The 27,094-nt window shown below is 41.0% G+C and overlaps 1 protein-coding gene across 4 annotated transcripts in view; it reads left to right on the plus strand.

Annotated features, from left to right (window-relative positions):
* Plekhh2 (pleckstrin homology, MyTH4 and FERM domain containing H2) overlaps positions 1-27,094 on the plus strand; it is a 95,799-nt gene that overhangs the window by 27,791 nt on the left and 40,914 nt on the right. For 2 of the 4 annotated variants that reach the window (XM_034514443.2, XM_076942390.1), the window contains exons 4-14: positions 8,714-8,863; positions 11,008-11,091; positions 11,627-11,708; positions 15,909-16,094; positions 17,464-18,422; positions 21,227-21,302; positions 22,798-22,892; positions 23,421-23,565; positions 25,937-26,064; positions 26,166-26,276; positions 26,715-26,801. In XM_034514443.2, the coding sequence (XP_034370334.2) occupies positions 8,714-8,863; positions 11,008-11,091; positions 11,627-11,708; positions 15,909-16,094; positions 17,464-18,422; positions 21,227-21,302; positions 22,798-22,892; positions 23,421-23,565; positions 25,937-26,064; positions 26,166-26,276; positions 26,715-26,801 (2,103 nt within the window). The remainder of the gene's footprint in view (positions 1-8,713; positions 8,864-11,007; positions 11,092-11,626; positions 11,709-15,908; positions 16,095-17,463; positions 18,423-21,226; positions 21,303-22,797; positions 22,893-23,420; positions 23,566-25,936; positions 26,065-26,165; positions 26,277-26,714; positions 26,802-27,094) is intronic. The other 2 variants (XM_076942391.1, XM_076942392.1) reach the window with 1 other exon arrangement.

Consider the following 27,094-nt stretch of genomic DNA (forward strand, 5'->3'; position numbering starts at 1 on the left):
AGCTCACAATTGTCTGTAAACCCGGTTTCACAGGATCCCGTACCCTCACAGACAAACATGCAGACAAAACACTAATTCACATAAGTCACACACATACACATTCACACACAGAGTGAAAGAGAGGAGGGTGAGGGAGAGAGAGAGAGAGAGAGAGAGAGAGAGAGAGAGAGAGAGAGAGAGAGGAGAGAGGAGAGAGGAGAGAGGAGAGAGGAGAGGGAGGAGGGGGAGAGAAGAAGAAGGGGAGAGAGAGGAAGAAGGGGAGAGGAGAGGAGAGAGAAAGGAGAGAGAGGAGAGGGAAAGAGGAGGGGGGAGAGAGAAGGAAAGAGAGGAGAGAGGGAAATGGAGAAGAGAGAGAGGAGCTGGAGAGAGGGAGAAGGATAGAAAGGGGGAGAGGGGAGAGAGACAGGAGAGGGAGAGGAGAGGAAGAGAGGAGAGGGAAAGAAAGGGGAGAGAAAGGAAGGAGAGAGAGGAGAGGGAGAAAGAGGAAGGGGGAGAGAGGAGAGAGAGAGGGAGAGGGAGGAGAGAGGGAAAGGGAGAGGAGAGGGAGAGAGAAGAGGGGCAGAGAGAGAAATGCATAGTACACCAGTGGTGGGGGACTTTAGCTCCACCATCTGTCTTCAGTGTCTTTTGTTTGTTTGCTTCAGTGGTACCAAGCATGTTTCTTCCTTTAAACTTGAGACTAGACTAGATTTTACATAGCAAGTTGTCAAGAGTGGCCTAACAGATTTCTAAGCAATACCAATTCAACCTAACTCTTGATTTCTTATTTATATTTGAAGAGAAATCTCAAAATTGCATTACATGAAACCTCAACCACATATAAGAGTAGAGAAAATAGTGAAATGGAGTCTCTTGGGCGTTTGTTAACTTGCGGGTTGTCTTATCAGTAGTCACTTGATCCCTCCACTTGCCCCTACACTGGATTACTTTGAGGAAGCCAATACCAGACATTACAATTGCACCCATGAGTTGAGTAAAATCAAGGCAACCAATCTAGGACTCTTACAGATCCCAACAAGTGTCATTGCCATGTCAAAAACACTAGCAGAAGTTTCTCAGTATGCCAAAGACCTAGATACCACTCAAAATTCCCCCAAACATCTCATTATTGCTTCTGGTTTTGTTTTTTTAATATTAATTTTATTTTTGAGTGTGCGTGTATGTATATGTGTGTTTGCGTGCGTGTGTGTGCATGTGCGTGTGCTTGTGCGTGTGTGTGTGTGTGTGTGTGCTGGTGCCCACGAAGACCAGAGCTGTTAGAGCTGGCTGTTGTGAGTGCTGCAGACTGAACTTGAGTTCTCTGGAAAAACAATATTATTTATTAACTGCTACCATCTTGCTAGCCCTGCTTTTTTTGGTTTTTAATTTCATGAAGTTCATATAACATAAGATTATTATTTAGAACAGATAATTACAATTATCATTTAATCAGCATCTCTGTTTAGCTCTATTAATTATTGCCACCTTTCACGATGAAACCTGTCACTCCCTCTGCCCTCCACCCTGGCAGTCACAGACTGCACTCTGAATTTGTGAATTTACTGACCCTGCATAGAAAAGTGGGGCCTTGCTATGTGGTCCAGGCTGGCCTTAAACTTATAATCCTGCCTCAGTCTCCCCAGTGTGGGGTTACAGGTATGTATCACCACACCTAGATTGTCTATTTCTTACATAATTGTTCTTATAATATGTGATCTTTGTGTCTGGCTTCTCTTATTTAGTAGGATAATTTTGATCAATTTTCATATATATGTCACATTTTGTTTATTCAACTATTGATGGGCATTTCAGTTGCTTCTGCCTTTTGATTAGTATGACAAGGGGGCATGCACATGCATTTATTTGAGTATCTGTTTTTATTTCTTACTATATTACTTATAATACGATATATTTATGTGTAATGAATATTATAATACAATAAATGATAATATTTATTATTAAAGCAGCATATGTGTATATGCTGTTTTCCTCACTTTAAATGACTGGCTTATTCAAGTTGAGATCAGAACTAGACTGACATATTTTGTTTCAGTCTTAGACTTTATTCGGTGTGGTTCTTTTTCTCTCCTTTGTCTCAGTATTTGTTGGAGAGATTTGTTGGTTTACTTTTTCCTCTCAAGCTTTCTCCATCCTAAATTTTACTTATACTTTCCCACAGTGCTATTAAACATGCTCTTCTGTGTCGTCTACTTTCAAATATAATGAAATCTAAACATTTCCCCCCACTTTTGTCTCGCCTTTTTCTTTCTTCCTCTCTTTTTTCCAATACTGCCTCTTAGGTGGTAGCGTACACCCATGTCAGGACACATGATTAGCTAGCTCTCTTTTTCTGATATTGGCAGCCATCGATGATTTGCATAAACTTCTGTGGATATTTGTTCTTATTTTTCTTGTTTATGCCTTGAAATTCCTATGTCATCAGTTGGCAAGTAGTTTCTTTAGTAAAGGGTGGCAAAGGAAGACAAGTAAATGTGTCGGATAGCATGCCCACTGGCAGTGGATGGGAATTGTAAATGCCAGCAACGCCATCTTTGCTATTCGTTTTAACTTAAGCTACCCCTGCTCTGTTAATTTGAAAATTGTAATCTAAATTCTCATCATTGGCTTAGTAAATAGCTAATCATAAACCACTCCAGTTCCATAAGTCAAATCCATTTCATTTAGAAGTTCATCTCTTGATATCTTGTAATCAACCTTGCCTATAAAGTAAATTTATCTTATGAAGATGGCCCATTGACTCTCTCAAGGTAGGAGAAGATGAGGATGGGCCATCCCATGAGAAAGACCAGTGTGGCACAATTGTAGACACTCCTGTAAAACTGTGGTCCAGGTAGATACAGAGGCTAGTTCTAACTCAGTTGTTTTTCATGATTCTTGGAGAACAGTTACTCCAATTTACATACATGTAAACACTTAAAATGAAAACTCAGGGTTTGAGGTGAGCAATTTCCCTCTCCTCCCCCATCCCTCCCTGTTCCCAGAGACAGTGAGAAGAGATGGGGGAATATGAGACCAGATGTTGCCAAAGAGAATCTGAAATATAGATGGAGTTCGTGGTTGTCTACCTTGGGATCAGCTGACAGCTTTTCATCTCTGACTGCTTGCTTCAGCTTTCTACCTATGAGCTATGGTCCAGTCTTGTGCCTGTCTCATAGGAGTCTGTAGAAATTGAGTAGGTTGCTGGAGTAAAGTACCTGGAATGTTTCAGAGCACATATTAGTGCTAAGTAGGAGTTAGCTATTGTGAGGATTGAAGCTGATTTAAGTGAAGTGCCTGGCACACAGTCAGCCCACAGTGGATGGTAGTGGCAGAAACAGTATTAGCAGTGTATGGGTTTGTGTGGCTTCCATATGTGCAGGACAAGAAAAAATAGCACTGGGAGTTATGGGTGGCTCCTCAAACTTCCCTGGAGTTCAATGAATTATTGGAAACATTTACAGGACACAAAAAACTACTTCACACTCATGATTGTGGTTACATACAGGGAAAGGAAACATTTAAAATCTATAAAAGAAAAGGGCATCATAGGCAGTGTCCAGGAACACTGAGGTCCACGTTGCTAGTTGCTGTCTTCCAAGGAAATCATGTAGGGCTGCACTTGCTCCTCCCATCAACGTTTCATGAGAAAGATTTGCAAAGCATTGCCAATGTGAAAACCACAAAGCTTGGTGTACAGGGCATCAGCCTGAAATACTCATGTGGTGGATCCTAGTTACTAAGACTCTAGCTTTCCCCATCCCTCTATCCCCTGCCAGAGTCACACTGGTACGGTATGGCCAAGACCGTGGGCGAACAGCAATAGATATTCACCATGGTAATGATTTGAGTGAGAATACACACCCACAGGCTGTGTATTTGAACAGTTGGTTCCTGGTTGGTGAAGTTGTTTCTGGAGGTTTAGGAAGTATGTCCTCCCTACAGGAGATACGTCACTGGCAGTGGGCATTGGGATATTAAGACCTCAGCCTACCCCTAGTTTGCTCTCTCTGCTTCATGCCTTCAGTTCAAGACGTGAGCTCTCAACTTGCTGCTCAAGTCACCATTCGTGGCTGCTATCATACCTCCCTGTTGTCATGGTGAGGGACTCTTATGCCCTTTGGAACCAAGTAAGCTCTTCTTTCTTTTAAGTTGTGGATATGGAGTTTATCACAGCAATAGAAAAGTAACCGGTAACACCCATTAAGCATGTTGTTAGCACTGATGTTCTGATGTGCCCCAGATGGCAGAAGCTTTTATTTATAAGGTGCTTTTATTTATAAGGATGTCCAAGGGCTCAGAGGTTTCCTTTGCCTCAGACCAGTTAGAGCCCTGCCCTTTATTTGGGATCTGAGTAGTCCCAAGTCTGCTTGAGCTAGTTTTTTGATGAAGAGTAGCTTAGGGATTTCAGGATCTAAGAGGTTTAGGGGAAGGTTGAACTGTATAATGAGAGGAAGCAAAGAGGAACTTACCAAAAGGAAAAGAGAAAAGCCCCCAGAAAGCAGGGTATATGTGTAGATGCTTGTGAGAGTTTGTTTAAGCCAATTTGAATTTGTTGGGTTTTTTTTAACTATTTATTTATGCATGCATGCATGCATTGGTGTTTGCCTGCATGTCTCTGTGAGGTATGTGTGTCAGATCCCCTAGAACTGCAGTTACAGACAGTTGTGAGCTTCCATGTGTGTGCTGGGAGTTGAACCGTCCTCTGGAAGAGCATTCAGTGCTCTTAACCGCTGAGCTCTGTCTGTGGTTCCTCTGTCGGTGTTTGTTACTGGTCAGTCTGAGGAGTTAAAATTCCTGTATGGCTAAGGTTAAATGAATGGAAAAAAGAACTGGGCTGTTTTCTGTGTGCTTGTGGTAGGATATTTTAAAAAGGCGTCTTGTTTCTTCTGTAAACTCTTAGCATTCCTGTAGACATCTTATTCATAGTGATTACCAAGGAAGGCTGGGAGTCCTGGTTATAACAGGGCCAACTGGCAAGCAGGATGCCGGTGACTATTTTGTGATTCTTTAAGAGACTTTGCACACATTTGCCAATATTTTTCTTGCTTCAGAAAGTTGTTTATCCAGAAGTAATAGTCACCTGAAAAGAGTTTCCGATGACAGTGGTTCATCCAAGGATCTTTGTCATGTTCATGCATAACACAAGAACACGTTCCTTGGTTCCAGGCGCTAGCTGTCCAGAGCTATAGCAATATAGTAATTAACCTTCGCTAAGTAATGAAAGGGCTGTTTCATGTGACATCTAAGTGTGATTGCTCTGACTTAATAAAAGCCTGTCTCTGGTCTCATATGGTTCTGGGTACTCAGACCTTGCATTACTGTGACAGAAAACTTGAGAGCAACTGTTTTCAAGAGAAAGGTCATTTTTTGGCTCATGGTTTCAGTCTGTGGTCAGCTGGCTCCCACAATGAGGCAAACAGTATGGTGAAAAGAGTGGGTGACAAACAGAGACATTTATAGTATAGCCAGGAAGGGGCTGAGTGCGGGGCAGAGACAGAGACAGACAGACACACATGGAATATATAAGAATGCCACCAGGGAACAAGAGCTTCAGATTCTAGCTCTCAGATGATCCTGCCTCCAGCCCACCTTTCCACAACAATGCCATCAGATTCCTCTCCCACCAGTGGCTTAATTCATTACTGAAGTCAGAGCTCTCAGGACCGACCACGTAGCAATGGCTGGGTCTACAGGGTTAGACTAAGCCTTCTATATGAACACTTTGGGAGATACTTTATATCTAAACTGTAACTGTCTTCACATTTCCCTCTCTCTGGCGTATGTACATCGTGTGTGTGTGTGTGTGTGTGTGTGTGTGTGTGTGTGTGTGTGTGTGTACCTGCTCATGCGCATGTGGCAACAAAAGGTCAATGTCAAGTGTCTTCTTCAATTACTCTCTTCCTTTAAATTCTTTAAAAATGTATTCTTCGGTAATTGTACAGATGAATTCCTGTAGTTAGATCATATCCACCCATGCCAACTTCCCGACTCCAGTGTCTCCTGTGCCTCTCTTTAACAATCCCGTCCCCTAACTCCATCGTGTCATCTTCTCCCCCACCTTCTTTTCCTTCTTCCACTCTTTGTCCAGTTAATCCAATTACACATACGGACCACGAGCGTCTACCTATGGAATCCACACATGACTAAAGAAAACTGACTTTCTGGCTCCTAGTGATCATCAACTGTCAGTAGTCACTCAGCTAAAGGCGGGGCCTAGCATAGCAATCATTTTCCATGTTGGATGATTGGCTTGATTGTGTGGCAGCAGCCACAGAGGCTATGGCAGGAGTTAATGAGTTCAAGGGCCTTGTCCTGCCCAGAGGACATATGTCACATGCCTCAGCAGTCTTCCAGGACCTCTGTTCTTGCCATACCACCCACCCTCCGACCTCGGTGGGAGGAAGAGCTGTGTGTAAACATCCTGCTTAGGGCTGCACACTCTACAGTTACTCACTGCAGAGCTGTGAGTCTCTTAACCTCAGACCACTGCATAGAGAGGCTTCTTTGATTGGGTTGACCTTGTTTTTGGAGAGTCTCTCACTGAATCCACAGCTCATGGATTTGGCTACACTGGTGGGCAGTGAGCACTAGGAGCTGCTACGCCCAGCTTCTATGTGGGTGCTGGGGATCCGAACTCGAGTCTTCATGCTTGGGCAGCAGACACTTAGCTGACTGAAGCTCTAACCCACGGTCTTTCTTGAGGTCTACCTTCTATTTATTCTCAGAGAGAGGCTGACATTTTTGGTGCTACTCTCTTCAACTTCTATAGCTACAGAATATCCTGCGTATAACTGGAAAAACTGTTTGGAGATTGGGTATTTGCTATTTTTCTCCTGCTGGGCTATTTTTCATGGCAGATCTCTTAGGGTAAACCTTTGTCTTTAGTATGAATTTTTATGGCTTATCCAAAACAAAAACAACAACAACAAAAGAAAATTATTACTTTATGTTAATTATGTTTAAAGCATCTAAACCTAAGGCCACTTAAATTATTTAAAAAGCAGAATGTGTTTTCTTCCTCTGCTTTTGCTTTCAAAGTTTCCAGCTGTGTATGTATGTGTGAGTATGTATATGTGTGTGTGTGTGTGTGTGTGACAGTGTATGAGTATGTGTGTGTGTATGTATGTGGTGTATGTATATATGTATGTGGTATGTGTGTATGTGAGTGTGTGTATGTGTGTGTATGTATGTCTTTCTCTGTGCATTTGTGCTCTATGTGTTTCTTCTGTATGCATGTATATGTAAATGAGTGTCTGAGAGTGTTTGCATATATGTGTGTGTTGTATGTGTATGTGTCTGTGTGAATGTATTGTGTGTGTGTGTGTATGTGTACTGTATGTGTGCATGTGTTATTTAATTAGAACAATTTTGGCATTTGAATCCTAATTACATTTACAGTGAACCCACAGATGAAACCTGGTATTCATGTTTAAAAAATAAAACCAAACTTACCTTTACGACTTTCCCCTAAAAATATCCTGTAGTCACACAAGTCCAAATTTCAGCTGACTTTAAGATTCATTACATTTCCCCCTGATATTATTAAAATGATGGAAAATTTGTTTTGTTTGAATTATCATCTACAATTTCTCAAATACATTCATGTTATTTTTCTTTATGTCTATAATCATTGAGCTTCTGATAAAATTACTTCTTACCTATTTAGAATATTATGATATATATTTATGGAATATTGTATAAATTCCTTTCTTATTTAGACCTTCCCATGAAGTCTTGGGTGAGGCTTCTAATACATTAGGCTCTTGACCGTGTAGGGATTAGGTTTGTGATCTGCAGAAAGAGGACAGGGACAGAAGGTGGTAACAGTAAGTCGACTTCACTGAGCTGGGTAGATTCACAGTGTGTGGGGGTGAGCAGATGCTGCACACGTGTCCTTTGAAGATTCCTTATGCCTCAGTGTTCTTTGCAGAAGATGCAAGCAGAGTCTGTTTTAGACATTAAAAATGCATCGCTCACCCTCCTGGCTCACACGTGTTACAGTTACTAACTGTATATGTACTGTTGGGTCACATGGTGTGCTACACTTATAGTCTCTTGTTTCCACTAGACTGTAACTTGTATGCAGGAAGGGATTTGAGTGTCTGTTTTATGCACTGATGCTTCCCTGGCCTGGAACTGGAAAATATTAGCAAATAACCTGAGGAGCACGTATTGAATTCCTTCTAATGCTTGTATCTGGTTTGGACTTACTTTTTTGTTTTTTGTTGTTTTTTGTTTTTGTTTTATTTGTTTTCTTTTAATGGTTTTGCTATTTGGGCTTTAAGTTTCTTTGGTTTTCTTTTTTCTTTTTTTCTACTGTTTCTTTTTTTTTTTTTTTTAACCTAAGTTCAGTTTTCTACCCCAAATGTGTTAATATCCAGGCCATCTAATTGGAAACTTATCTTACATATCACTCTTTCTTTGTATTCTTTCCTTGCCTACATATGGGAAACATTTGCTTCCATATGGACACTTTGCATACTATTGTTCCTCTAGTAGACATGTGCTACCCTGTATTCACAGCAGTCTGATGAGCTCTTGTACCTACCCTGAAGGTCACACCACTTGTCAAATAGTCTTCAGATTTTGTAATCGCCACAATATGTTATACCTTACTGTTTCATATTTTTAGTTTGTGATACGGTTTAAGAACCTAATGTTAAAGTGCAGTTTTAAGCTTAAAACTCTGACAAATTAAGTTCTGACAATGGCATAATTTACCCTCTGAATTAAGGTACAAGTTATGGAAGAGAAACTAAAAGCAGCTAATATTCAGACCAGTGAGTCAGAGACACGACTATATAAGAAGTGTCAAGACCTGGAGTCCGTGATGCAGGAGAAGGATGACATCATTCAGAACTTGGCGCTGCGGCTTGAAGAGCAGGTTAGGAAGACTGGATGTCAATTGTATTAATGTGTGTTCATTGATACGCGGTTAAAACAAGATACGATACTATGGAGAATCTTACTCATAGGATTATGTCACGTGTTGGTAATAGGTCGTTCCATTATTGTCTTGGGTGACTCAAGGCCTCAGGCAAAAACTCGTACTTTTTATTATGTGTGAGCTCGTGCATGTGTATGTGTGCATGTTTAGCATGTATGTGTTCATATGTGAATATTCAGATGTATGTGCATTATGTGTACATGAGTGCACATGTGTGAGTGTTCATATGTGTGCATGTATGTTTGTGCCTGTGTGTTGTATGTGTAGAAGTCAGAGGGCACTTGCAGGAGTTGGTTCTTTCCTTCCACCACTGCAGTCCTGGTGATGGAACCCATGACATCAGTCATGGTGGCACATGCCTTTGCCCATGGGCCATCTCTCTGGCCCCAGATCTAGTAGGGTTTTTTTTTTTTTTTTCTATGTGTCAATATTCTTTAACGTTCAGACTTTAGAGTTTAAACATGATGTTTTTCATTTGGAAATTCTTAGTTTATAGCATTAAATAAACTTAAATATAGCATAAAATAAACTTATTTTATAGCATAAAATAAGCTTACTTTATAGCAGCCAAAGTGGGTACGGTGGTCCATGCCTGTAATCCCAGAATCCTAAAGGCTGACACTGGAGGATCATTAGCGTGAGGTCAGTCTGGACAAAATAATGAGACTATTTAAAGGGAAAAATTTACATTGTACATATTTGCATGTGAACTAACCCTCCTGCTCAGAAGTACAGTTTTCAGCTGCTCCCTATGACCAAGTCCAGTACTTTCAGCTCTATGACAAAAATTCACCAAGAGTTGGGTGTAATCATCCCTGTCATCCCAGCACTTGAGAGACTAGTGCAGGAGGATTGCCATGAGTTTAAGGCTAGTCTGGGCTACATACTGAATTAAAGCCAGCCTGGGTTCAGAGTGAGACCTTGTCTCATTAGGATTAAATGACACTCAGGTGGCCACTTAATGTGACTGCTGTGTGTGTTAAGTGCATTGACATTTTCATTTGTTTTACCCTTCTCCGTGGGCTCAGCACTTTAGGACAGTGGTTTTTCAGAGTCTAAGCAGCTCCATCCACACCCAGTGTGATTTATATGCTGTTCACATTCTCTGGAGTTTTGTGACCAGAGCCATGTTTTAAGGTTGTTAAATGTGACAAACTAGAGTTTCTCTGTGTTTGTTTTTCTGTTTTTTTGTTTTTGTTTTTTTGTTTTGTTTTTTAAATCTACTGTTTGAAGGAGAAAATAACCCTGCTCCTAAGCAGATTCGTGTTCTCCACCGGACTTAGTAGATCCAATTCTACTGGTCTAAATAGCTTGTTTTGTTAATATATTAGAGGACTCACTGCATTGTATGAGTATCTGGGGTGGGGGTGGGGGACCCTGCTGCTCCAATGAGCAACGCTTGCAGTACTAGATAGATACTTTGTGTTGTTTCAACAAAATACCTGACAGAAGAAGCAACATGAGGAAGGAAGGTTTTATTTTACTCAGAGTTTGAGCATACAGCCCACCACTACAGGGAAGACTTGCAGCAGGAGGGAGGCAGCTGCTCACCTTGTGTCCACAGTCAGGAAACACAGAGAGATGAGTGGTGGTCCAAGACCCCAGCCCATGGAAGGACATCATCCGCATTTAACTCAGGTCTGCCCACATCAATGAACACAGTCTAGAAGAAGATCCCTGGGACATGCCCAGTGGAATGTTTTCTTGGAGCTCTTACATCCTGTGAAGTGGTCCGCCAGGTTATCCTCACATCTGCATGTGCCGTTTGGTTTCTTACTCTGCTGAAGTTTTTTTTTTTTTCTTTCCTTCCATCTCCCATCTTTCTCTTTTAACAAGATCTACTGTTCATGCTGGCCCACACCCCATGATCCTCCTACCTCAGACTCCAATGGCTAGGATTACAGGCATGGACCACTATGCCTGGAAATTTGGGCTTTTAAAAATTTGTTTGGTTACTTGGAGGTAAATGTATTAACCTGGAAACAGGTTTTAAGTGGATTTGACTTTCAGATTTTATGATACAATGTCTCCAAGCCAAGGAGCTTATGTTGAAACTAAAACAGTTGTTGATGTTATTTCAGAAACAAGTACGAATACAAGAAGCTAAAATAATAGAAGAAAAAGCAGCTAAGATCAAAGAATGGGTAACAGTTAAGTTAAATGAGGTATTTACTGCTAATTTTTTCTTTATTATTTACTTCTTTTAATTAAAGTCTTTAAAATATACAACCCTGAGTGAGATAATAAGCCTTGACCAGTAGGTTATTGTCCTGTGTTTTGATAAACTTGTGATGAACTGCTTTCCTTTTAATATCCATTATATTTTTAAATTAAAAAAATACTGATATACTCATGATGATGTTTGTAAACAGGCATATTATAATGGGTTGATTTTAAATAATTATGGATATTACATGTGTATGTCATAGGTTTGGTATCTAAGAAGCATAGACTGAATGCCAAAATAGTTTTTTTTTTAAGTTATTTTATAGTGGGAAGTGTGTAGGGATGAAAACTTTTAGCTCTGGACAAATAAATATTGAAGACATGATTGTTAAGTTTGATAGCCAATGCTAATAAGCTCACCAGCTTGCACATAGAGTAATTACACATAGCCATTTTCTAAATTTTATGATTTCTTAATAAATTTAAAATTTGTTATTTTGTTATTAAAGAATATCATTCTGCTCTTTTATTTAGCTAGAAGTAGAGAATCAGAATCTTCGTTTCATCAACCAAAACCAGACTGAAGAGATACGAGCCATACAGACAAAATTGCAAGGTATGGATATTTTCACTAAGACAGGATAGTGGGTGTGTTTGGCTGTATTAGGAGTTCACTATTAGTGTTTTCAGGATCTGATTATGAATATCATGTAAGATGCTGTTGTCAGTAAATAAAAAAGAATTTCTCCATCTAACCAGAAGTTGGACTGAGGAGCCACAGGCAAAAAGAGACAAGCGATGATATATTAATTTATCAAAGTGGCTATTACATAGGTCAGAGAAAGATGACCGCATGATAATTTTGCCTCTCTTTCCTAAAGGCATTTAAAGTTCATTTAAAATCCAGAGAATCAGGCTGGAGAGATGGCTCAGTTGTTAAGAGCACAGACTGCTCTTCCAGAGGTCCTGAGTTCAATTCCCAGCAACCGCATGGTGGCTCACAACCATCTGTAATGAGATCTGATGTCTTCTTCTGGTGTGTCTGAAGACAGCGACAGTGTACTCACATGCATGAAATAAATAAATAAATAAATCTTTAAAAAAAATCTAGAGAATCCAATCTGCTAAAACTACTACATGTTAATGTCAGCCTTGAAGTTCAGGGATCATAGGTAGCGGGTCCAGTCTCCAATGGTAACACCATGTTGGTTCTTCCAAGCAAGGTAGTGTCACATCTCTGTTATCTTGACAGAACAGACAGAGTAGTATGAAGCAAAATGGTAGAGGTATTTGTGCTAGAGGTTTGTTCTTCAGCATTCTGACAGCATTCTGAGACTTGAACTTAGAAAAGAATAGATCCCTTTAGTGGGGGTTAACAAATCAGAAATGTAGATAGTTAGCTGTACCTGTGTCGAGGGCTTTCAAGCTTCCTCAGCTTTATGCATTCTGAGCACCCCCTTGAATTTGGGGTTTCTTGAAGGCAGCTGTGGGATGGTGCTGTGGGTTCCCAAATGCCTCCTCTGGTTGTGGCAAATGCCACAAAATTCAGTTCACCCACACATTGTCAGTGCCCAAACCTTCCCGGGACCAAGTCTCCCAGAAAAGGATGTGAATCTTGCAGGTGGGAGTCTGCAATAGGTCTGACCTATTTTTAAAAAGATTCAGAGGCTGGGGTTTTAGATCAGTGCTCATGCTGCAGACAGCATGTGTGAAAGGCCTAGTCTCAGCCCTAGCACCACAAACATATAAAAAGATGTTTCCTCGGAGTTCTTTATAGACCCTGGCTTCTTTCTGCATTGAAGGAAGTGATGTCTCCAGCCATCGATGACCATTGACACTAGTAGACTGAATTTAAACTGTCTACTCAATAGAATTCACTTTAGTTTTGGCAGGTTTATCATTCGAGAGGTAGTTGAGACTTAGTCTAGCTTGTCCTGCAGACACAACTAAATGTTATTGAACAATCAAAAAAATGGTAACACTGATTTGAACAATTAGTTTCAGATATTTTTGCTTTAGAAACGAAAGTCAGTTGTTATTTTCAATTTTTTGAAATTTGCTTCAAACTACCTTTTCTTTTTTTTTTTTTTCTTTTTTTTGGGGGGGGGTTCGAGACAGGGTTTCTCTGTATAGCCTTGGCTGTCCTGGAACTCACTCTGTAGACCAGGCTGGCCTCGAACTCAGAAATCCACCTGCCTCTGCCTCTCAAGTGCTGGGATTAAAGACGTTCGCCACCACCACCCGGCTAAACTACCTTTTCTCCATCCATTTTGTGTGTGTGTCAGAGCACTCACATGTGCGTGTGGAGTGCAGACAACTTCCTGTCTCTTCTTTTATCACCATTTATCTACCTTATTTTTAAGACAGGGTTTCCCACCAACCCGGGAGCTCACTAATGAGCTTAGCCTGGCTGGCTAAGAGCCTGGATCTACCTGTGTCCGTCCCATCCAGGCCCGGGGCTAAAGGCTTGTGCCACTGTATTTGGCTTTTCTGTGGACACTGGGGATGCACACTCAGGCTCAGTACCACTTTACCCAGTAAGCCAGCTCACCAGCTTCCTGTCTCATGTTTCTTGACTATCGTAGAAACTTACAGCCTGGACATTGTCCTTTGTATTTTTCCATTGTGGAGTTTGCCTTTCTTCTAACCTCAAAGGCTTGTGTAACTGTCGTGTCAGAGAGTTCTGTAGACACCATCCTGGTGGTAACCACTCAGTTGCACACTTCGATGAAGAAGTGACTTCATAGGTGTGTCTGTCTTGTGCTCACATGACTGCACCCATTAGACTAGGTCAAGGCAGTGCTATGTGGCGGGTCCTCGGCTCTGCAGACTCAGCCTTTTTGTACCCTCACCACCATGGATCCCACACGATGCATGAAGAATAAACTGGTGTGGCTGAAAGAACACGATTTTTGGCTTTTTAGAGGCTTTCTCTGTGTAGACCTGGCTGTCCTGGAACTATCTCTGTAGACCAGGCTGGCTTCGAACTCACAGAGATCTTCCTGCCTCTTCCTCCCAACTGATTTTTGTTTCTAAAGCAAAAAATCTGAAACTAAATATTCAAATCAGTGTCACTATTTTTCGATTGTTCAGTAACTAGTTAGTTGTGCCTGTAGGACATGGCAGACTAAGTCTAGGCTACCTCTGGATGATGAACCTAAACTGAAGTAAATTCTATTGAGTAGACAGAGGACTAAAGGCATGTGCCACCACACCCAGCTGAAAGAAAATCAAATTTAAAGACAATGTTAATGCCCTACTACTTAATAATAACTGTGTTATAACGCTAGAATATTTAATATTTTTATACTAATAATGTTGGTATTATGATAGTAGCACTGGTTTCCCAAAGGAATATTTAAAGTTGTTGATTGACAGGATCTCTCTCACTGTATAGAGCAGGCTGTTCCAGAACTCACTGAGTAGCCCAGGTTTACATCTTCCTCCTTGGCCTCTTGAGTGCTGAGATTACAGGTATCAGCCTCTACACCACCTGCTAATACTTGCTTTCATCTGAAATACTCCTCCATCTGAATGATAAAAGACAGACACCTGCCATGACTGAAGATCCAGATGTAGATTTAAGGCTTCCTGTTTTCATGACACTCACCTTCACTGAAGAAGGTTGGATGCACCAATTCTATTTCCAAAAGATTGTCTATTTCCTGGCTATGAAATTCTAGTTTTCATTAACATTTTCTTGGGTGTTAGATGCTAAGATACTTGGATTTTAATCCTTGGGAACTAGGATTAGACTGGAGCAGAGATACCATATATGCTAGATCTAGTGTGCTTACAAAATATATATGATATAATATGAACTATATGTATATTATAGATTGTACACATAATGCAAAATATATGTACATATTACACACTTACATATACACACACCTCCAGACATACATACATATACATGCAGTTGTTTGTCAGTATCCACAGAGAATGTAGTCTAGGATACCCACGAATACCAAGGCCTGAGGGTGCTCTAGTCCTTAAAATGGCCCAGGGATTGCATTTAATGGGCTGCACACAGTCGCCTGTAATCATCTTTAGGTTACTACAATGCCAAGTGAAAGGTAAAAATTGTATAAACATTTGTTACTACAATGCCAAGTGAAAGGTAAAAATTGTATAAACATTTGTTAGACTGTACTTTTTAGAGACTCATAGTAAAATATCTGTATATATTCAGTAGAGACCGTTTTCTTTCTAAGTACTTTTGATTCACCGTTGATTAAACCCACAGATGCAGAATCCGTGGAGTTGAGTACATAATTATGACTATATATTGTGAATTCGTTATGTGACAGATGATCAACATAAAATGTTTAAAGATGTCTCTGAAGGAATATTTGTCTTTATTATCAGTTGCTATTTAGTGTAACCCATCTCATTTCTATTGCTTTTCTAGTGCTCTGAAGTTCATTTCCACAGGAACTTTCTGTCCTAGGACCTTCGTGCTTTTGACCTTACAAGCAACAATGTCAGTTATCCTAAAGATGGGCTAAGCCCATAGTTAGCAATCTGAGGCCTGAACTCAGGTCACTAGGATTGACAGCAGGCACCTTTACCCACTGATCTCCTCCCAACCACCCCCCCCCCCAATACACCTCCAGATTGAGGGTTCTATGCTCTATGTCAGGGTTTTCATTTACTTATGTACAATGTATACTTACGTATAAGAGGAAATTCAGTCTTTTTTGTTTCTTCTGGTATTAAGAATGGTTTATTCTAGTCCTTATATGTTTTCATTCATCAGTTCTAATAAACCACTATAAAAAATTCAACTCCATTTTGCTTAATGACCTTACAGAACTCCAAGAGAAGAAGTTATCCCGTGTCTCCACATCAAAGACCTCAGAAGGGCAGCGCCTGAGCAATTTGTCGTTTGGATGCTTCTTATCCCGAGCAAAGAGTCCTCCTTGTGTAGTAAGATCTCAAGAACTGAGCAAGATGGCCCTAAGTGAACCTGAGATCACCGAAGGAAGATGTGTAGAAGGTACTTACAGTGGGGGACACTTTGATAACTACTTTGATTCTTTGTTACTTCAGAGAAGAAAATACTGCCTCCATGATCTAGCCCTGCTCCTTTGCCCTTCATGTTCAGTCTCCCTCTAAGTTTTGCCTGCTGGTGCAGCCTGGTGGCAACACCTCAAGGGCAACCTTGTTTGTTGACTTTTTCCAAACGTTCTAGGGAAGCTTGAGTTTGCAACTGACCTACATCCCGTTTTAATTTCCCTCTAAGGCCTGAGAAAAATGACCACAGTAAAAGCTGCCTCTCAGATGGGTTTTGACATTTTGAAAATTACACAATGCTTTTTCAGTGGAAGGCTTCCTTGTGACCTGTTTCTTGCTGTTATTCATATTTTGTTACTTTCCCAAAAAACCTTTTCAGTGGTCAGCTCAGCACCACTGAATTTGCCTGTGCAGAAATCTCAGCACTTGAAGATGTAACCAATCCCTGCTACAGAAACCTTGAAAATGTAACCAATCCCTGCTACAGAAACCTTAAAAATGTAACCAATCCCTGCTATAGAAACCTTGAAAATGTAACCAATCCCTGTTACAGAAACCTTGAAAATGTAACCAATCCCTGCTGCAGAACCTGAGCTGGTTTGTTCCGCCTGGTGTTCCTTAGTTGTGAAGTTCATATTTATGTTTTCAGAGTTCCTTTTCTATTCAATCTGGAGTTTTAAGTCATCATTTATAAAGCTGTTGGTGTGTTCCATTTTTCATGGTGCTAATAAGTGGAATCCATATCTAAAGACATTTAAAGAGGTTGTTCTTGTTAAAACACATGGAGTTAGAGTTAAAAAGAGTAGAGGAAAGCTTTTTCTGTGGTTTTTACACATTTCATGTATTGAAGTGCAAACACAAAGTTGGTTTCTAAAATTATGGTTTTGTGTTTATGTTTAGGCTTACATTATGATGATTTTGAAGGTTAGTTGGAAAAGACTTGTCATTTTCTTTCTAAAATGGAAGCAACGGTGTTCATTTTTTTTTTTTTTTTTTGGCAGCTTCTTTCTTTGATGGTCAAATTCATTTTCTTCACACTCTGCTACTTCTCTCTTTAGATGGTTGCCAACTTTTGTTCCCCAACATACTTATTTGTAAGAAGGAATTTACCTTTGAGAGTTAAATTGAAGTTTAAGGATTATGTTTTCATAAACCCTGAAGTTTTTTTTTTTTTTTTTTTTAACCGTACTTAAGAAAGCATAAAACTAACAAAGAATAGAATAAGCTGACCTTATTCACATGACATTGCCAGTCTCTACAGTGTAGTTACGTCAGGCAGCACCAGTGCACACATGCAGCATACTTATGTCATTTTTAAAGGCAATCTGTCAATGTGCTGTGTCTTCCCCTAGAGATGGAAATTGCAGAGAAGCCCGCTGACAACCACGTCCAAGAGAACAGCAGAAGCCAGAGTACATTGCCCGAGACCTCTTGCAGCTCAGAACAGAACCGGAAAACAAGAGCAAGCTTTGCTACAGATGGTGGTACGTCCCAGAATTCTGGGGTTCCAGTGAGTGATTGGAGTTCAGACGAGGACGATGGAAGCAAGGGCAGATCTAAGTCCAGGTGCACGTCCACCCTTTCCAGCCACACGTCTGAGGAGGGTGGCCAGTGCGGCAGGATGGGCAGCGAAGCCTATCTCACAGCGTCTGATGACAGTAGTTCTATATTCGAAGAAGAGACTTTTGACAGTAACAAACCTGAGCACAAGAAACTATATTCTTGGCAGCAGAAGGCACCATGGAAAGCTCAGAGCAACCTTGCAAAGGGGAGTTCTCAGTCAGGAGTAAAGGAGCACGATAGCTCCTCAGATGAACTGAATAAGAGATTTCAGTCCCAGAGACTGGATTATTCATCCTCATCGAGCGAGGCCAACACCCCAAGTCCTATTTTAACCCCAGCTGTAACCCCCAAACACCCTAGCTCACTCCCTGGAAAAGGAACACCAGTAGTGCCTCCACCATGCCAACCACCCCCAAAGCTAAGGATCCCCAATGTTTTCAGTATAAGTGTGGCACTCACCAAAAGGCACCTGAGCCAGCCACAGTTATGTTCGGACCGGATGTTTGGCGTGAACCGGAATGCTATAAGCATGATCCGGCCACTGAGGCCTCAGGAAACGGACCTTGATGTGGTCGATGGCGACGGTGCGGAAGCCGTGAACAGCATGGACACGGGTTGTGATGACGGCTTATTTTCCTATGACTCCCAGGATCCTCCACATGCAGATGACCAGGAAAACTGCGAGGCCGCAAAGAAGGCCTCGTGCAGCAAACCCCCCACTCCTCCTTTGCACCGCTTCCCCTCTTGGGTAATTACATCCGGGTGCAGTACACGCTCAGGGGCCTCTTCTCAGCATGCACTTAGGCTTCACACTACCAATCGTACCCGTTTCTTTTCAAATCTTATCAGCATTGTCCTGACCATTCTGTTTTCAGAATTCAGTTTCCCCTTTTCTTCCCCAACCATGTTCTGAACAACTGAGAAACAAGACAGATGGGAATTCAAAATATGACTTTAGTCACGGATGAGAGCACTGGGGAGGGGGGAGCAGATGAGCTTTTCAATATTAGAATTTAGAATTAGATTTGTTCACTCAGGTCCAAGCTGGAGCTAAATAATTCTGGCTTCCTCCTGAGGGAGGTGAGGCCAGGGTCCCTCTAACTCATACACTATGAAGATGCTTGTTTCCTGTGGGAGCTGTTCCTCTAGAGATAGGAGAGAGGACCGGTGCTGGACTGTGCAGACTAAGGAAGAGAGAGCGTGAGTGGCTGTGGAGAGTAGGATGTCCGGTGCCTGGACGCCCTGACACAGGACACTGGACACCGGACACCAGATGGGGTGGGAGAGAGGGGTCTCCCCTAACTGCTTCCCTGGAGTGCTTAGGAGCAGAACTTAGGTCTTATGGCTCGAGGCTCTGAACTTTGCTTTTCACTTGATTAACCGAGGTTTGGCTTTACTTGTTGTGAACTTACAAATCCATTCCTTCAACTAAATTAGCTTCCTACTAACCTAGAAGAGATGGTTTCTCTTTGGAAACATTGTGACTCCAAAAACCAACCTGTCAAAAAAAAAAAAAAAAAAAAAAAAAAAAAAAAAAAAAACCTGTCAATGATTTGATATTTCTTAGAAATATCTACATTGCTTGATTTAAAAAAAAAAAAAAGTCGATATTTAAGTTCTCAGACTTATGTATTAATGAGAGGGGCGAGCATGCTGTAGTGTCCATGTGGAGGTCAGAGCACAGCCTACAGGAGCTGTCACTCTCTTCCACCAAGCAGGTTCCTAGGCTCAAACTCAATTTGTCACCCTAAACTACCAGCACCCGTAGTCACTAAGTGTCTCACCAGCCCAAACAGTCTACCTTTAAAGTTAAGTGAATTGGTCTGTTTTCTAGACTTTATGCTTTCCTTCCCATATTGGGACAATTTAACCTTTTGCTTCAAAAGAAACATCTGGGTTGCCAGGTATTTTGGGCTTTGGAGTCATGTTTTGTTTTTGTTTTTGTTTTTTTTTTAATTATGGTTATTTTATTTAGTAGCTGCTATAACTGTAAGTAAATTACAACGGCCATGGCTTCCCTGATATAAATTCAGACTTAAAGATATATCTGCTTTTTATTTACTTTCAAGAGAACATTTTTTTTTTCTTTTCAGTATCCACATGAAACCATCTCTTGTTCATTGCTAAATTCGGTACTGCACAAAAAAGTAGAAGCAAAAGGCATGTGGCTTTCTGGAATTCTAGCTATGTTACCCTTAGGCAGTAAGATGCTGATTTGGTTTGTTGTTGTTGTTGTTGTTATGTTGAAGAGATTGATGTTAAGTTTTCAAGTTCATTTTGTTTGGCAGTTTTACCCTTTCCTTCTTTTCCTCTTTTCGAGCTATTTGATCCTTGAAAAGTAGAAATGCTTCTCAGACTCCTAATGTACTGTCCTTGGGAAAAGGTTCAAAGGTTGATAGTTTCAAGTTTTCGGGAGATGTTTTAGCCACCATAGTCAGTAAGATGCTAATTTAAAGCAAGTCTACCCTGGTTGAATTAGAGTATCCTGCAGAATGTAATAGTCACTCAGGTGGGACAAGCTCTGACCCAGCACTACCTCTGATGGCCTGCTTTGTAAGTGACCTGCCTTGTCCTCTCACCTATGGTGACTCTCCGATTTCCTGCTTCCTGCTTCCGGCTCTGTCTTGTGCCCGCACGGACTCCAACGGTCTCGAAGCTCCTGCTTATACTACCTTAGCATTGACCTCTACAGTTCATCTCTCTGTGTAAATCCCTTCAAAGAAAGCACACCCATTCTGTCAGGCCATTTGAACAGGCCCCATCATCAGTGTCATCAGTGATTGTGTGCCCATTACCTGGCCAGCCCAGTAGAAGAGCGTGACATCCTCTGCCTTCCGTATTCTGGTCCAGACAACTGTGTTCAAGTTTAGACCTTTCATAAGAGGCATGGCACTGTGATCTATGCACTAGGAACCCCTGGGCTCCTTCTTGTTAGCAAGTGATGCCAACCTTGAGTACCCATTTCAGAGATCTTTCTTGGAGAAGAGGAACAAAGTAATCATTCCAGTGTAATTCTTGAATCCATTTATTATTTGACCCAAAGTCTTTCATTTTACTGAAATGTGCATTAAAATAAGAAGGCAGTGACATTTAATGCTCTGCTGTCATTCTGAATGTACATTTTTTCATTTTTTTATATCCTAGCCATGATAACTGATATTAAAGATGACATCTGTGTGTAATTAGTGACTGTAAGCAGTTGGCTTCATGCTACAGCTGTCCAGGGTTTCCCCCTTTAACCACATGTAGAATGTTACAATGTTAAAGAAGGGGTTTACCTAAAATCAGTGCTTGCCAGTAAGGTCTCTTATGCTTGTTCTTAAATCTCCTAAAGTCAAGATACCAGGCCAAAGTTTGAGAACAAAATCAAATAATAGACTAACTACCGAATGCGCTATTCACAGTGGTCTGTTCCATCAGCACTGACGAGTTTTGTGCTAACATAATTGTATACTCTAGTGGATGTTATCTGAAGAACAAAGGAAGAATGTTGTGTTCACTGTAACCGTTTCGTGGCTGTAAGCACCTGGTGCAATCTCTCTTTTATATCAGGAGGGCAGGATATATGCTGTAGCCAAATCAGGCATCCGAGTGTCTGAGGTCTTCAACATGGAGAATGCTGATAAACGTAAGTGCTTTCTTTGCATGTTGTGATGCGGGTGAGCCTTGAGGACAGGTACGCTTCCGAGAAAATGGGATGCAGCCACAGAGAGGCAGGAGCTCGTGAATCTGCTAAGGAATTCATCAAAGCAATCAACTACAGAAACAATATCCGATGGTGCTCACCAGGCGCTGGGAGACTGGGGAAGGGAGATGCTCTTTAGTGGGTCTACAATTTCAGAAGAAGAGTTGTAGAGGTCTGTTTTACAATAAGGTGAATAAACTCCACCCTAGCAAATTATACACATAAAATGCTTGAGACGGTAAGTTTTACTGTTTATGATCTTTAAAAACTGTAATAAGAGGGTTTTTTAAACTACATGATTTTGTATTACTCTTTCACTAGGCAAGGCCTTCCCAAATGTCTAATGTTTCTAGAATAATGGAAATATGTAAGTGTTCAGGAAATGCTTGCTGATTTGTGTTCAAACTGATGTTTATTTTATTTAGGATAAAGGCATGAATATATTCAGTCCTGATGTAGAATGTACTTTACTGTTTTTACACCCCTACACACACAAAGCAAAGTAGAAAGACAAGGGCATTTTATCTGTTTTAATCTACAACGATTATAAAAATATTGATTTATATATTATTGTCTCCTTTCCTTCAAAAATTATTATAGAAATAGTCATTCTCACTATAAAAAATATAAGGCCAATGGTTGGTAGGTCGAGGCAAGAGGATCTAGAGCTAAAGGCTAGCCTCAGCTATGTAGTAGGTTAAGGCTAGCCTGGATTACATGAGATCCTGTCTCAAAAATCATAAAACAAAATAACTCACAGAAGTGTCTATAATAAGAAAAGAAATACTCTGGTGGTTCCTTCTACCTCCCACCTGTCTGACTTCCAACCAGTTATCTAGAGAGGTTGCACTGATGTTTTTAGTTGTCTTTTCTTCGTAATATTCAGTAAAATATATTCTAACCTATCAACACTTGGATCTCCTGTCAGGGCTTAAAAATGAGGTTTTAACACCAACTCAGAGACAGGGCTCCAAATCCTCAGAGAACATCTTCAAAGGGACCACTTACTGAATCAGCCAGTGGTCATTGATGCTTAGCTCTGCACGGCTAAGCATAGTGGAAGAGGCTAAAGACGTAAGAAACATGACTATTGTTGTCAAAGAGCTTACAGTTGGGAAGCTGGTGCATATGGGGAAGTAATGACCCATAAAAAAAACAATATCTGTAGCTGGGTATGTTGCCTCTAATGTCAGCAATCAGGGGGCCTAGGCAGGAGGATCACTGTTAGTTTGATGCTAGCCTAGGCTCCACAGAAAGACCCCACCACAAATAAAGAGCTAAAAAAGTGTAGATGTGGATCTAGAAATGTCATATTGTAAAGCAGAGTAATATTAATAACCACCACCTGTCAATCTGATTTCTTTTCAGTATATATTCATAAGAAATAGGCCAGTGTACTAGTTGGAAGGAATCTCTTTAATGTTGTTTTCTGTTTCAGATTCTGCAAACATACTTTCCTACTCTGCAGCAGGCCCTTACACGTCCCTCATATACAGGAATATGACGACCCCAGTGTATACAACGTTGAAGGGGGTAATGACCGCATTTCTTGCTGTTAGACATATGGTTCTCTTCAGGATAGTCAGGGAAGCGTTCTTCAAGCTGCAGATTCCACTCTTGACAGTTTTACACCGATCCCCCCTTTGTAGAGCTTTAAATGGCCACATTACTATATCATAAAAAGAGGGAGAAGATGATTATGATGTGGGTCTCCTCACCCCCACCCCAGGCCATTAGCTTACTAATGATGCAATGGAAACTCCTGATTTAGAAATCTCTTTGTGTTCCTGCCAGGGTCCCCTTCTTTGCCAGGAGAACCTAATTAAAACAAGGACCGTCCGATTTTGACAGTCTTATGTTTTCAGGAATATTTTGTAATTGAGAAATTCCTAGCTAATTAAAATCTAAGGTTTTTGAAGACAGATTTTCATGATATCAAAATAGGCTATTTTCTTTCTTTTAAAATATGTACCAGTGCCCACAGCATTATATGTGTAAAGAGATAAGGAGGACTAGCGACTTTAGAGGCGGATATAGGGGGGCTGTTCTGTTTTTCTTTAGAAGGCGACACAAATAAGTAGCAGCCCTTTCCTGGATGATTCCTCTGGCTCAGACGAAGAGGACGGTTCTAAGACCAGCTCCCGGATTTTGGAGTCAGATATGCGCAGCCGCAGTGGGCCGAGCAGTCCCAGAGCCATGAAGCGAGGTGAGGGAAATGCGCATGTGCATGTGCAGGAGGCCGTGCCAGCACACTGGGAAGTTTGGTTTAGAACTTATCTCAGTAGGATTTCTAAGAATACAAACCGTAATGCAATGGGCATTAGCCTAGGACTGAGCCATTCATATTCTAGTGGTAATTTTTCATTCAGTTCTCTGCGATTTCACACAGACCACTCATTCATTGTAATCTTATTGCGGATGTTGGTGTTATTAGTAGTAGTATATTATATTACTATAAAAAGAAGTGATTGGCCAAAAGGAGGTTTGTTTTTTATAGTTACCTTGTGGCATGTCATCTAATTTGTGGGAAGATTTATTTACAATTCTTAAATGTCAGCAAACACACCTACAATTTGTGTTGGTTAATCCGATATTAATGTGGAAAACGACTGCAAGTTTACTTCACGCATACGTATAGCTTTTAATAAAAATTTAAAAGTTGTATGTGTACATATGTGTTTACCACATGTATGAATCTCAGAGGACAGCTTCAGTATTGCCTCCCACTTTGAGACGAGGTATGTGATTGGTCAGGCTTGACACATGAGCTAGCTGGCCCACATGCTTCTAGGAGCCTCTTGTCTCCATCTCCCATCTTGTGCTGGAATCACAGGTGCCCACTACTGTATCAGGTTTTATATGGGTTTGGGGATCTGAACGCAAGTCTTCATGCTTATGTGTACTTTGACCTTTGAGCTGCCTCTCCAGCCCAGCTATGAGTGAATTGTATGCACAGAGGCTACAGAGAGATCTGATCTCAGTAAGTGGTAGCTATACTTTAGGAAAGCCTTGGTGGATACGTGTTGATTTTCAAACTGCATTGTGTGGGACTGCTGCTGACTTCAAAGCCACGGGCTTCCGCTGGAGCCGGAGCCGCTAAGCTGACCATGGGTCAGTGTTTGGGCTTTCGCCAGTTTTCCTTGCCCTAACTTGGTTATGTCACGTTGTTGCTGAGAACGCAGCTGCTAGTGTCCTTCACAACATCGGTCAGGCCCCCTTTATGTCTTTAATCTCATCCTTTCCCTTCTCTTCCTTTAGTCAAGGCTGCCCTCGATGCCCTCTTGTTTACAGATTTTTTTTTTAATGCCTGTTTTATTTTGAGATAGGGTCTCTTGTAGTCCAGACTAATCTTGAATCTGCTCTGTAGCCCAAATCGACCTTCCGCAGCCTATCCTCCTGCGTTCCCCTCCTCAGCGCTGGGCGCATTTATATCTGTGTACCATCATGCTTGACCCCCATTGTGTAACTGATCCTCCTCATGGCTCTGCTCAAACATGGCTGGGTTCCACACTGACCAAGCTGTTCAGATCGTTGTCCTTGCCATTCTTTGGTGGCCTGGTTGTCCCATACACTTTAATCTGCTCTGTATTTCATTTTTGTTGTTATTGTTGTTGCACTTACTACCTGTTGGGCATCTGTTTTCCTTCACTAGACCTGTTGCAAGAGGACTCAAACATTTCTTTTATTGTACGTCATAGCCTTAGCACCGCGGACAGGGCTTAGCACGTTAGTCCTGGACTTGGAATCTGAGCTTTGCCCTCCAAAATCACTCCCGGCTAGTTACTTGACTCTGCATAAATCCTGCCATCTCTGGATCTTTCACTGCTTAAACAATAAGGACATTAACCAGGATGATCTCTGAGGTTCTTCATTTCTGGTGTCTGTGTCAGACAACCGTTATGTGTCTGAACAAGTAAGCAAAGGCTAATATTCTAGGAGCAGTCCTCCTGTGTGCTCTCTAGTAACCATTGTTTTTAGATGCATCTTGGCCTAAGTTCTTGACTTCACTTAGTATTTGTATGTCTCCACTTGTATTTACCGTCTATATGTGACTTGTAACTCACAGGAAACTTCGTAGAAGGCCAACTCAGCTAGTGTGAAGATTTTCCATTGCGTTTTGCTTCAGAGCTGTTGATGTATGAATAGCATGTTTGTGCCTTAGAGGCTTACGGTGTATCTTTAGCGAAGGGTTTTCAAAGCTAGTAAGCTGGTTAATAGTTTACTGGACCTTCATAAAAAATTCTATTGAGGTTCAACATTAACATATAAATGTCCATATTTTAAACCTTTTAATAAGATGAACTAGTAAACTTGGATGCTGTTTGATAAATGTGAGAAAACTCAGGGTTCCAATAATACCAAAATATTATGTTCTTTTGTGGAAATTTGTGTAACAGTTCCAACCCCTTAGTTCTATTTCCTGCATTAAAAGTTCTCCATGGCCGGAGGACTGGGAATAAATCTTACGTAGGCGGTTTACGATGTAGGAGTTAGTTGCTGTCTGAAGGAGAACTCACAGCTGCTGTTGGCCGCACCGGCATGAAACAGTGACTCAATTTTTATCTCTTTTTTCCTAGGCGTGTCTGACTCTTCTGAAAGTGATTATGCCATTCCTCCGGATGCCTATTCCATAGACACAGAGTGCTTACAGCCCGAGCAGAAACTCCTAAAAACCTGTTTGGCCTCCAGTGACAGTGGGAAAAATGTAAAGTTTGGATCATGCTTTGAAAAACAATTAATGAATCTGTTAGTTTGACTTCCTAGAAGGAAACAAAATCCCATTGTCAAATGTTTTCTTTTCATTAGGAACCATTAGAAAAATCTGGCTACCTACTAAAGATGAGTGGGAAAGTCAAGACTTGGAAGCGGAGATGGTTTGTTCTTAAAGGCGGCGAATTACTTTACTACAAGTCTCCAGTGAGTGGGCCGTGCTCGCTGTTCAGAATGCTCCTGTTGGCAGTGCTCCCGTTGGGGCCTGAATTCCTCACACTATAAAACAGACTCCTGTTTTTTTTTTTTTTTTTTTTTTTCCCTGTAATAAAAAGAATCAATTATGGGGCCTGGAGAGATGGCTCAGCATTGGTTGCTCCTGCACAGCATCCTGGTTTCACTCCAAACACTGACATGGAGGGCTCATGACCATCTGTAACTCCAGTCCCAAGGGATCTGACAGCCCCTCTGGGTGGTACAGCCACTGCATGCTCATGATATGTAGACACACATGCAAGCAAGACATGCATACAAATAAAATAAAAATACAGGTTAAAAAAATTAATGATGGATTAATGACACAAAACATTTCCTGTGGTTGCAAATATAGCTGCTAATTTCTCTATTTTTCCTCCTTTTATACAGAGTGATGTAATTCGGAAACCCCAGGGCCACATTGAACTTAGTGCATCCTGCAATATTTTACGGGGAGACAACAAGCAAACGGTTCAGGTACACACCTTTTCAATTCATAATCAATTCTCCTGATACCGTAAAAACAGTTCTCAGTTGAGATTAGATTGGTACATTTTTATTCATTTTAGAATTCGTTTGATGCAAAAGTTTGTAATAATCCGTTATTTTTTAGCCAGCCCTGTACTTGGAACTAAGTGTGGATGTTTCCCATGACTACCCTGTGCCTTTTCTTCCTGAGTTTTTATTTAATCTCCTGAGCATTCCCAGCTCTCAAAATATCAGGTGGTTAGGGGAGTTTATCCAGTGAATGAATTTCTGAGGTGTTTGTA

The sequence above is a fragment of the Arvicanthis niloticus genome, chromosome 11 (assembly GCF_011762505.2).
Source record: "Arvicanthis niloticus isolate mArvNil1 chromosome 11, mArvNil1.pat.X, whole genome shotgun sequence".
Lineage (NCBI taxonomy): Eukaryota > Metazoa > Chordata > Mammalia > Rodentia > Muridae > Arvicanthis > Arvicanthis niloticus.